The sequence below is a fragment of the Micropterus dolomieu genome, unplaced genomic scaffold (genome assembly GCF_021292245.1).
Source record: "Micropterus dolomieu isolate WLL.071019.BEF.003 ecotype Adirondacks unplaced genomic scaffold, ASM2129224v1 contig_13701, whole genome shotgun sequence".
NCBI lineage: Eukaryota > Metazoa > Chordata > Actinopteri > Centrarchiformes > Centrarchidae > Micropterus > Micropterus dolomieu.
Genome location: NW_025742687.1, coordinates 1 through 12817, shown reverse-complemented (window position 1 = coordinate 12817; position 12817 = coordinate 1). Strand labels below are relative to the sequence as shown.

The following is a 12817-nucleotide window of genomic DNA, read 5'->3' as shown; positions in this document are numbered from 1 at the left end:
TTGACCAACATGTCAAATCATTTTACATGCTTCTTCAATTTCAGAAATATGGCCAAACTCAGATCTGTTGTATCACAACCTGAGCTAGGGATGATCATTTATGCATTTGAAGTGAAGGCTCCGACACTGTGAACGTTCTTCCTTCAGACGTACATTCAGTGGTATCTGACGCCTTTAAAAAGCAGCTGAAGACTCTTTTGGCCTTTGCCTCGTGCTGTCTAATGTGTGTAATCTTGTGTGTTTTTAAGATGTTATCGCTCAAGTGTTGTTGTTCTGTTTACTGTGACCTTGCTCTGTAAAAGGTGCTATCGTAAATAAACTTAATTTACAACAGTCCTTTCAACCTGAATCAATGAGAAGTGTCATCTGTACAAATGTAAAGTGACTTACACGCACATTGGTCTGCATACTGCACAATTGTGTGTCACAAGACTGTATTTTCCTGAGCTTTAACCTCACTCTAACACAGTGGTTCTCAACTTTCTCTGGGCCAGCCCTCCCCCCCCATCCATTACCCAGGTCCCTAACTGCCCCCCATCAAAAGAGATGTGGGCTACTTGCCTTGAACATTGTTGATTATTGCTGATTGTTTGTTGGTTGTTGTTGAAGTTGTTATTTTTGTATTTAAAAACATTTTTTAAAAAGCACATAATTGAATGAATAACAATGTACTTCTTACTTTCCCAGTGAAGAAAAAAGCTATGTGAATAAAAATGATATATAAGTGAATGTTCCTTCCAGAAACTGTGTGTGAACTTAATAAGCAGGGGGTCTGGAGCTCTTCCCCCAGAACGTTTTGAGCATTAGACTTAATTTCCTGCATTCTGGTGAAAGTTTCTGACAATTCAAAATATGTAAACGTAATAATAATATAATGCAGGGGGGAAACGAAACTAAGTAACAACACCTGTGATCAGGTATAAATCTCAGTGAATCGCAGTGAAGTAAACTGGCAGGTTTTAATGTTGCAGACCACGTAGTTGAAAGTTTAAAATCGTATTGTTGTGAATCTTTGGTGTAAACTCACCTCAACATTTTTAACTCAACAAACGTCCCCAAAGAGCATCTCAGCGCCCCCCTTTCCAATATATTGTTTCCAGCACCCCTGTTGTCCTCTGAACACCCCATGGGGGATGTAACCACTCCCTTTGAAAGGGGGCAGCAATAGGGACGAGACCATATAAATTCTCTCTCAGTGCAATTTCGGTTAGGGAGGAGGTGACCTAATTGAATGTCACTGTAATTCTCCAAAAATGACCATTAAATCCAAACTGACTTCCTGTCCGGTTAAGGCAATGGCTTCAAGAGGCTTTTTTGGTACATGTGCCACAGAAATTTCTTGAATGTATGTGAAACCTGCCATGGAGGCTGCTTTGTTGAAGGTCACTTCCTGTTGCCAGCAGGTTGCGCAGTGACTATGGGTGTATATTGGCATGTAGATGTTTTCAAGGCTGGACTCTTCAAACACGCAAAATTTGGTACAGAACTGAGCATGTACAAAAACCTCCTGTAAAATGGCAAAGCGTGGAACTGAACTGCCAGTGCCATTAACCGAAAACTCACTAGAGACGCCGTTGAAGGAAAACTCACAATCTTTTACTTTGTTAAAGGTTTTCTGAGAAAATTTTGAAATGCATATAGCCACCCTACACAAAGTGGTTCATCACAGAAAAGAAATAGTCACTTCCTTTTGCCGGTAAATGACACCTTTCAGATTTTCTCCTTTACAAAGAGGCTGAAGAAGAGGCTGCACAGCTGACGAGGCGAATCCACCACAGAAGGCCTATGATGCAGTGGAGGATTGAGAGGAGATGAGCCATGTTAGCATTTCTCTCTCTATCTTTGTACTTTTGTCTAATCCCTTTGTGTTAACCTGTCTACCCATTTATATGTACACCTAAAAGTTCAGCTGGTACACCTAGATGAAAAATGAATAATAGTTAGTAGTTTAATAGTGTAGAAAGTCTTGTGTCCGCTGTAGTTTGTGTTGTGTTCATACAGGATAGGCAAGTATCCCTCAAAAACAGATTACAAAAATATAACAGACTTGCTAAGCTTAACATTTATTGCAGGGTTATTGTATTAAACTACATCAGTTTTATATATGTGTACCTAATAATCTGGCAGGTTTTGGGGGAGGTGTCATAAATTTAATAGTTTAATCATATTGAAACGGGTTAGCCTACATTCCACATACATACCAGCTGTTTGTCTCTTTGGTACTCAGTCTGAAAGGCCTTGTGCAGTTAGGTGCACAAACATCACTTTACATTAATGCGATAAGTACCTGTACCTCATCTGTCCTCACAAGTCATGTCAACCAGGACAGACTCAAACACAACAGGGCTGTCTATGATACAGTAATCATGTAGCTACAGAAACTTATTGACTCTTGTTAGGATAGGTGTGCTCTTACTCTGCATATCAAGCAATGAAAAAAATAGAAACCTCAATCAAGTTCCTCATATTAAAATAGGCTGGTTTATTGCAACATGGGGTAACTTAACAGGAGATGTGAGCAGTCCAAAAATCACCATTAAATCCAAACTGACTTCCTGTCCGGTTAAGGCAATGGCTCCAATCCAAAATAAATCCACAAAAGCACAAGAAACACTAGAGAACACAGTCAAGGAGAACACTAGGCTTGAACACGTGAAAACAACAATGAACTAGCCCAGAGTGAAGGGGTAAATCACCTACACAGGCGAGGATGCAACTAATAAGACACAGGTGAATCCACTAAAAGCAATCAGAGACAACCGACACAGGAAGCAAAGAGACAGTGAGACATGAGGCAGACAAAACTACAAACTAAAACAGGAAGTAAAGCTCCAATAATAAACAAGACATGAAATCACAAAATAAAAACACAACACAGATGACTTTAGTGCATAGCTGACAAAACCTACCAAAGCAAGGAACACAGACAGTAAAACAAGACCACTTGTAAAACACTAGTAAAACTCAAAACCACAAGGAAGCATGATGAACAAACAAATCACAAAAGTTACACACTACAGAGAACAACACAAGGGCAGGGAATGAACACAGAAAACAAGGCCGAACCACACCCAACCAACCCAAATCCATGACAATAAAGTATGATAAAATCTTTAGATATGTTGAAGTTTTTTTTAACAGGACCAGGGCCCCTTACAAAGGAATGTGCAAATAAATGACAGTGTGCTTCTCCTCGTCATGTTCTTTTCTGCAGGTGACTTGATACCAGCCTTCAGGCTGTCCAGGAACAGCATCAACATGCTGGTCCAGATGCTGCCCCAGCAAAAAGGCCATCGATGGAGCCATGAAATTAAGGTTCAGCTCACAGTCCACTGGCTTGCCTGTGGAGCCTCCTGTGGACATATCTGACATGCCACTAGCCACAGTCCTCAACATTGTGGAGGAAATGATGCTGCTGCATCCTCCACAACATTTGCGTGGCAGCAGATGATATCCTGGAGGAGGAGGAGGAGGAGGAAGGCCAGGGCCCAGATTATGTTCCATGCTTTTCTTCATCTGTTCGGATTATTAGAATTTGTGTTTTGTTGCCTACCTGTAATTGTTACGGTAGTTACACAGTTCCAACTCTGAGGACAGATTAATAAGATATCTTCTCCTTTTCCCATTGTTTAGATGTCATAGAAGAGTTTAACTGCTCATGACGAGTGTTGACCATTGTGGAAACAGGTATGATTTAAATGTATGGAAACTTTCTTATAATAAAGTTAAAAACCTAGAGCAACTTAATCACATGTGGGCGAAACTCAACTGAACCCTGAGGTCACGTTTGTCCTTTGGATCCCCATTTCCTTTTGAGTTGACTGCATTGACCTAAAGGACTTCCGACATTCAATAATGAGACTAAATTAGGTAATTTGCTATCAATTTCTCTTGTTTCAACAATGGTGCCCAAGGTGTGTCAAGGTGTTATTAATTATCAAATTATAGTAACAATAAAAAAAAAAATAATAATCATATTATTTAATATAAATATTGATAATCCCCAACAGCAGCAGTTTGCCTAAACACTTTTCTCAGCTGACGGCAGCCTGTACCAGACCTTACACCAGGCCTTCTTCTCTTGTGCTTCATTTCTTTAGAAGGCTGCCAACAGCAACGAATTGATGAAAGGGTGTGGCTCTCAAACAAGCAGAGAAGCAACAAATGGTAAGGCAAAAGTTAGCTATTCTATGATCAAGCGTTGATGTCACCTGAGCTCTTAACTCCCTAAATTACCATTTAGTTATAACGCTTGGATCCAAAATCTACATCCGTTCATTCCCTTTTCATTTGAGTCAAATTCCTTTCACAATAGCCAAACTAGAATTTAACTGAATGCAGTTTTAACAATTTCAACTTCCGTTTGTTACATTTGTGTTGATGCCATAAAATCACTGTTTGTTTGCTACGGTGTGTGTGTACTGTTTTATAACTGAGGTCTCTTTCAAGAAAATTCCCCCCCAGATTAGACGACAGATTGATTCATTATTACATTTTTTTTCAATTGCTAACCTGCGTCGGTCAAAACTGAAGTCACATTGTCAAAACTCTTCACACAGTCAGTAAAACAGAAGTGGATGTGGACCAAACTGTGAATCATTTTTCATTACTTTCACACAAAATGCATTCAATTAGGGCTGCGCAATAAAACAATTATAATAATTATTGCAATATAATTTTCCTCAATAACAATATAATAAATATTCAATATATCGTCAATAAATATTTGGTTTAATTCATTTGAATCACAAACAAATTAGCAGTTAAATTTAAAAGTTTACGAACATTTTATGTTAACGTGCGCAGAGAAATGTGTGTAGTTTATTGAATGTGGTTTTACTGTAAAACTGCAAGTGTAAAGCAAGAAATGTGCTTGTATTTTAGCAGAATTGGTTCAAGGGTTTGGTATAACAGGCTGTGGTCATTGTGTCTCAGGTACCAGTTTAACTGAGTAAACGACTGAGAAAGACTGTATTGCAGCACTGAAATTTCAGGAAAATTACTGAATGTATTTCTGATTCATTCTTGTTACATATACTATAGTGCAGTCAATAAAGTGAAAATATGTTATTCTCACATTTTTTCTCAGTCGCTCTGATACATTTCTAGAATCATCCTTAACATTTGTAAAACTATTTGTATTGGTAAACTATGGCAAAGGTTTGGATGATAATGATTGAAAATGCACAAGCCTACACTTTTTCTGTATGGCTTAAATCAATTTCAACAGTACAGAGTTATATATTGCAAGAGATTGGACGGGATTCACAGTTACGCTTTTACTGTATGCACTCTAATTTAACTAGCAGAATTTCAATTCTGATCTGAGAAATGTACCAAAGTGACTTGAGAATAAATGTATTCTATAATGAAACACTGATTTATATGAAAAAATCTGTCATATTTCAAAGGTAAAAGTTCATTAAATTACAAAATGCTTCCTGTTGTTAGTGTTTTGTAGGTCAGTGTGTTATGAGTGACACTGCATGCTTTCTGAGTGAGGATTGTTGCCATTGTTTTGGTTGAACAAGTTTATTTTGAGACTTGTATGAAGTGTTTTGGTGCTTTGAGCTACTTTTGGAGGTGAGATTAACTGTTTGGCCAAGGTGCATGTTGGTAATGCATGTAATTTTCATCGGTAGTCTCCCAGCCAGGTGTAAAAAGGCAGCCTTAAAAATAATCACAGGTATGAAATCACAAGATAAAATTACATACAAAACATTATGGTTAAGAAATACAATTCATGTAAAATAATTATATACCATTTAAATGCACACAGAAAACATTAGTGCCCACAAGTTTGGTTCTCTACAAGCCATTTTTTTGCATTCTTTTTGAATGAAAAGAATTACAAAGACTCTCTGATGGTTCCAGGACTGTGTTCTATTGCTGAGCTGCTCTTACGAAGAAGACAGCCTGACCAAAAGCTGTTTTTCTCCAGGGGATAATGAAGTCTTCCCTCACTGCCCCTCTGGTTACCCTGACCTCACTGGATCTGAAATGTATTAAAGTCACATAGTGGAGGAGGTGCTAAACATGTCTGATTTTATAAATTAGACAGATGTTTTTGAATTTAATGAGATTGTCCCAGGTAAGTAACTGATAGTTACTTAGTAACTGATATGTTTCTCTAATGGTTTTATTGTTGTAGAGTGAGTATTGGACTAGCTTATTAAACAATATGCTATGTGGGATAAAATCATGGAAAAGAAATATGATTTAGCAGCTTCAGTTGAAAGAAAATCTCTGATGAATCTGAAGTTTGCTAGATTGAACTTAATCTTATTGCTAACTTTTTTGTAAGTTTTGAAACTGAGGTTTGAGTCTATGTGTAATCCTAAATATTTATATTCTGTGACGACCTGTAATCTTTCTCCAGATATAAAAATGTCGGGTTTTGCCTCTCTGTAGAATGATTAGCCCTAAATCCAAACTGCATTGAGTGCAAAGGAAAAGAACTGCAATTTAGATGATTGGTGATTTGTTTAGCAACCAGTTTTTCAAAACCTTTAGATACTGTTGGCAAAATGCTAATAGGTGATGTAAGAAGGGAGTTACCACCTTAGATATGGGAATGACACTAGCAAGTTCATGGCTCAGGAAATTTCCCTTGATCTAGTGACAAATTAATGTGTTAGTGGACCCATAATTGACTGACCTATTTGTTTTAGCATGAGTGTGTCCATCCCTCACACGTCTTTTGCTCTTGAAGACTTAAGCTGTGCAATTGCCTTTTCCACATCGGATATGGATACAGATTTTAGATATAGTGGGGGCTCAATTACCAAATCTGAACTAATGACAGGTAGGTTGTTAAATTTCACAGGGAAACTTTTGGCTAATCAACAAAATACTCGTTTAGTGTCTGTGCCTCAGCAGATGGATCCTGCAAAAGCATGCCATTGTTCTTTAGCTGTATTGACTTATTACTGGAAGAAGTTTTACCTGTTAGTTTATTGATCTGTTCCAAATTGCTTTTGAGTTTCCATGACAGTTTTTAATAATTGTGATAAAAAAGTCTGGCTTTGCTTTTCGTAGTTGTCACTTCATTCCGTAACAAAGCAGATTTTTGTCTGTCACAAGATAATTTTGACTTATTGGCTTTTTTAAGGGCTTTGTCTCTGTCTTTCATTAATTGTTGGATATCATCACTGAGCCAGGGAAAGAACACTTTCTTTTTTTGTGTTTAATTGTCACTGCAAATTCATTAATTTTTGTTTGTAAGCATTCAGTGAATTTCTGACTAATTATTTCCAATTCATTGTCCAATAGTAGAGCGTCCCAGTTCATGTTTCTTATTGCTGTGTGAAATTGTTCCTGTTTGCTCCTTGGAATGCCAGTGAACTCCATTTTTCCGGAATAGGCTAAAAATCGCTTTCTGGTTAATTTTCTTGTTATCAGCACCATGTTATGATCTGAGAGACCAGTTAACATATTGTAAGATTTTGTGATCCGTTCAGGATGATTGGTGAAGATTAGGTCAATTTGGGTGCTACAATTGTTTGTGATCAGTGTCCTTTAACCATCTGGACAAGATTAAATCCATCCATAATTTGCTACAGTTTTTTCCTTGTACTGTTATTGTCCCAGTGTATTATAAAATCGCCCCTTCACTATAACCTCCTTTTTAAAATCACACTGCTTTAACATTTCCTTGAACTTATTATAAAAGTCTATGTTTGCAGATGGTGTTCGATATAAGACTATTAATGTCAAAGACATCTGAGGTGGAAGAGATAGAACACATTCTAAATCAACTGGGGTTTTCCACTGGATTTTACTGCACTGTATGTTATCTCTCACATAGATCATTACTCCTCCCCCTTTGGTGTCAGCTCTATCTCTCCTGTAGGCGACGTACCCCGGAACTAAAAGCGCAGCAGTCTGGGAATTTTTATGCAGCCAAGTTTCGGATAGGCAGAAATAATCCAGGTTTGATTCAGTCAAAATGCGGATAATTTGTAATTAAGAATTCAGATTTCCAGCACATCAGCCTGATGGATGAAGTCAGACAGGAAACTTTAGGATTATAAAAACAATCATAGCAACGAGTCAATGAATCACAGTTCCACACCAGTAATGATTTGTCAATTTATTTTTAATAATAAGTTGAGTAAATACTGTATATAAATGTCTGTAAACATAATTGCAGTGGTGTATCATATTTTATGTTAATATACAGGAAAGTACACACTGCTGGAGAGAAGAGAAAATGCACTTAAAAATAAAATATTAAGGAGAACAGAGGTGTGTCCTGAAGTACTCTGCAGATCTACTTGGAAATAGTCGGCCATCGTCAGGCTTTTACCCACAGCCTACTTCTGGTGAGTCAAACAACCTACAGCGTGAAAAAAATCTTTCCAGGACAAAAGTAAAAAGGTCGCAGAACTCCGCCTCTTCCTGCTTACTCAAACTACAAGAAGTAGCAGCAGAGAAAAAGAAGTAGAGCCCACACATCAGCATCCTTTATTAACAAAGTGTAAAATCTTTTTAGGGACATTGTGATAGTTTTTTTGAATTCTGTAGCTTCCATGCAGCTTTTCTAATTAGATAATTCACATAAAAATGTGTTTCTGTTCCATATTAACTTTTGAAAGAAAGATCAAGCATCCTTCGACATTAATGAGCTGTCTTGAACCACTTACTTACTTACTTTTAGAACAAGCTATTTAAAATATATCTGTGTGCAGCACAATGAGAGCTGAAATGCACTAATGATGATAAAATTAGCTTAAAATGAAAAGAAAAAGACAATTAAACACAGGTATTTATGTCCACTGATGGTACTGCTATGAAAAAAGGGGAGAACAAAGTACACAGTCTGACTGCAAATCCACAAAATGATTTGTGATTGAACAATAAACTATAATAACAACAATGATAATATTCATGAGGGGGAGGGCTATATTTAGTAGGAAGCTTTATATTAAATTGTTATGTGACTATCATAATGGTGCTTCACAATAACAACGTATGAAACAATCATTTTGTGATCAAACTGAACTGAACTTGAAGTGAATCATGTGGTGCAGATTACAGACACAGGAGTACGTAGTTGTGTTCATAGAAAGTCCCAAAGCCTGGATAAACTGGCTCAGAGAATTTGTTGCGGAAGGTGTGAAGGTGACTCAGTGTGTCACCTGAGACATTATAGAAGGACAGACTGCCAGCAGGCCAGTCCAGGTACACTCCCAGTCGGCTGCAGCCGGTAGCATGAACAGAAATATTTTGGGACTGACTATTATGCCATGCACAGAGAGTATCACTTGGTGGGTACCCTGTGTGGTCTAAACTCCAGGACATGATATTGCGTCCAAGCCCACACTGGCCATAATTTCCTTTCCTAAACAGGCCTTTGTATGTGACACCAACAGCAACCCCTTCCTTATAGCCAGCACTCCACTCCACCTCCCAGTAGAAGCGCCCAGTCAGCCCCTCTCTGCACAGAACCTGACACACATAAGTATCAAATCTCTGCGGGAGGTCAGGATACGAGTGCCATGCTCCATAAGTTGCCTTCTTGTTCCCCTCAGACAGAGTGAGGTAGCTGTTCGCTGTGTCTGGGTCCAGAGTGAGATCACAGGAATCTGATGGAGAGAACGAGACGTCATCATGTTTACAAGAATCTGTCCTGGTTCAAAAGCTATTTGTGGATTATTATGAACATATGTTAAAGGTTAGACTCATATTTTGTAACATTCACTCACATGCTCATATGTTCTTAATATCAACAGTGGAGGAAAGTAAATATTTACTCAGTAACTGTACTTCAGTACAATGTTCAGATGGGAATATTAAATATACTTTTTACTACATTTATTTGACAGATTTAGATTCCACATAAACATATATATGTCTTTAATTTGGGAGACCTGGGTTCAATTCTCACTGCGACATGCCCACCAATGTATACCTGAGCAAGACTCTTAACCTGTAGTTGCTCCAGAGGTGTGCAGCAATTAGCAATTGTATGTCACTGTGCTAAATGAATGCATGTACAGAGGTGTGAAAAAGGGTTTGCCCCCTTCCTGATTTCTTATTTTTTTGCATGTTTGTCACACTGAAATGTTTTAGACAAATTGAAAACAAATTGACGTACATGGCTCTGTGACTTTTGGGAAAATACTGTGAACTGATGAGACAAAAGTTTAACTTTTTGGAATGTGTGTCCCATTACATCTGGCATAAAAGTAACAGCATTTAAGAAAAGGAAGATAATACCAACAGTAAAAACATGGTGGTGGTAGTGTCATGGTCTCAGGCTGTTTTGCTGCTTCAGGACCTGGAAGACTTGGTGTAAATGGAACCATGAGTCTACCAAAAAATCCTGAAGGAGAAAGTCCAGCCATCTGTTCATGACCTCAAGCTGAAGTGCACTTGGGTTCTGCAGCAGGACAATGATCCAAAACACACCACGAAACCCACCTCTGAATGACTTTAGAAAAACAAAATGAAGACTTTGGAGTCAAAGTCCTGACCTGAATCCAATTGAGATGTTGTGGCATGACCTTAAAAAAGCTGGATAAGGCTTGAAAACCCTCAAATGTGGCTGAAATACAATAATTCTGCAAAAATGAGTGGGCTACTATTCCTCCACAGCACTGTAAAACACTCATTGCCAGTTATCGCAAACACTTTATTGCAGAAGTTGCTGCTATGGGTGGCCCATCCAGTTATTAGGTTGAGGGGGGAATCACTTTTTCAGGGCCATGTAGGTTTTGATTTTTTTTCTCCCATAACAATAAAAACCTTCATTTAAAAGCTGTGTTTTGTGTTCAATTGTGTTATCTTTGTCTAATATTCTGATATGTTTGGTCTGAAGCATTTCAGTGTGACAAACATGCAAAATAAATAAGAAATCAGAAAGGGGGCCAACACTTTTTCACACCACTAAATGGAAAGTAACTATTAACTCAAGAACTGTACTTCAGTTTAATGCTGAGATACTATTGAGTATTTTATACTTCTGCTTCACTACAATTCAGATGGAAATATTGTACTTTTTACTACATTATTTGACAGATTTAGATTCCACATAAACACATCAGATAAGCTTGTTATACAACACATTGTTCAATATTAAACCAGCAGACAAACATAATCAGTGATTAGCTGTGTCTCTTTGTCACGTTTCAGATAACTGTTAATTGAGAACTTTTTACTTGAGATTTCTTTTTAAAGCAATTTCAGTGTAAGCGATAACAAAATCCACAGTATTTTCCTAAGAAAAGCTCAGAATGAACTCTGTGAGTAATAAAAGTTACATGAGGTTTCTGAAGGAGAGACATTTGTTATTGTTAGTAGAACTGTGAAAATAAAGTACTTACACCAGAGCAAATCTCTTCTGCCAGTGATTTTCTCCACAGGAGGGAGGGGGGGCTTTGAAAAACCCTCAGAGACTAGTTTGCCCTTCCTGTAATGGTAGATGGTTGCTCCTGTGTATTTCTTATTTTCAATTGCTGCGATGAGGAAACAGAATCGGCTGTTGTTCTTCAGTGGTTTAGTAAGATCCTGGAAATATTTGGCTTTTTCTCTCATGTTGGTGATAACTTCATCTGAGTAGAACCACGACTCTTCATTGGTAGATTCTAATTTAGATGACTTTAAGTATTTGGTCATCGCATCAAGGCAGGGGTCAGCACTCTGCAGGGAGGTCAAAACAAAACACAGAGCCTCCTCTACACCAAGAACCTCTCGGTCCAGCTCTGACTGATTTGGGACGAACTTTGTTCCCTCCATCTTCTCTACACAGGACCTGATGATGTTGATTTCGCTCTCTTTAAAGTCCATCCACCTGGTTAGTTTCGCATGGCTGAACGGTGAATTGTCTCTGTCTTTAAAGACTTTTTCTAATTTCCTCTCATCTTCTTTGCCATTACGGATGGAGGGAATTTTCTTCTCCATGGTCTGTCTGAGATCAAATGCATAATGACCACACCATTTTTGGAAACTTCTGAACTTTTCATGAATTTGTGGAAAATCTCGCACTACTTTGTCCTCCAGCAAACCGTTGCATCTTTTTTCCAGCTGATTCAGGTCCTCCAGAGCATTTTCAGCCTTTCTTACAAGTCCAACACTGATCTCTCTCACCAGCACAGGAGCTTTGGGGGCTAACTTCTTCAGTGGCATCAGCCAGACCTTCAGTGGAACACTGTTCTCTCCCTTCTTTTCCAGCAGCTTTGGAAGTTGTATGTAGGTCTTCACTGCCTCTTCAAATGTTGCAGGGTTGCTTTCAAGAATGAAGTCTCCGTAGAATTTGCAGGAGAATTTCTCAGTCAGAGCTTTTTCTTCATCATTCAGCTTGATGTCAACTTTCCCGTCAACATTAAATTTGGGGATCTTATTTATCACAGTTTTCATTTTGCCCTTGAAGTTTTGAACACTTTCGTCATGTAACTTCTCACTGTCAAACACAAAGACAGCGTTTGCTCCATAAAGGATGCCTGTGACTACATGTGTTGCAGAGCCCTTCTTAATACCATCTGTCTGTTGGGTACTCATGGTTAAATGGTCGATCACTGTCAACTGCTTGAAGCGTGTGGTAGCTTTGTACTGACACGTCACTCTGCTCTGATTCTTGAATTTCTTCGTATCATTGAGATACTTGGCAGATCCTCCAACTGTAATCAGTCCACTCAGGAAACTGGCCTTCAGAGAAGAATCAACATCCAGCAGAGAGGCCTTGGATTCAATGGAGTCAGATGTGGACATTTTAAAGTCACTGCTTTGCTGACAGGTTTCAACTGTATTCTTTTTTAGAGTTTCATCATCCCACAATGTCAAACCTACAGAAATTGGAAAACAACATCATCTTTCA

General features: G+C 38.2%; 1 protein-coding gene across 1 annotated transcript; it reads right to left on the bottom strand.

The window, feature by feature from the left end:
* Nucleotides 1-8080: 8080 nt before the first annotated feature.
* Nucleotides 8081-12783, bottom strand: LOC123966560 (neoverrucotoxin subunit alpha-like; the record flags this gene model as incomplete). The annotated part of the gene is made up of 2 exons (XM_046042696.1): nt 8081-9587; nt 11328-12783. Coding segments are annotated over 2 exons (2010 nt in total), but the record flags the coding sequence as incomplete, so codon positions are not given.
* Between the last annotated feature and the right edge of the window lie 34 nt (nt 12784-12817).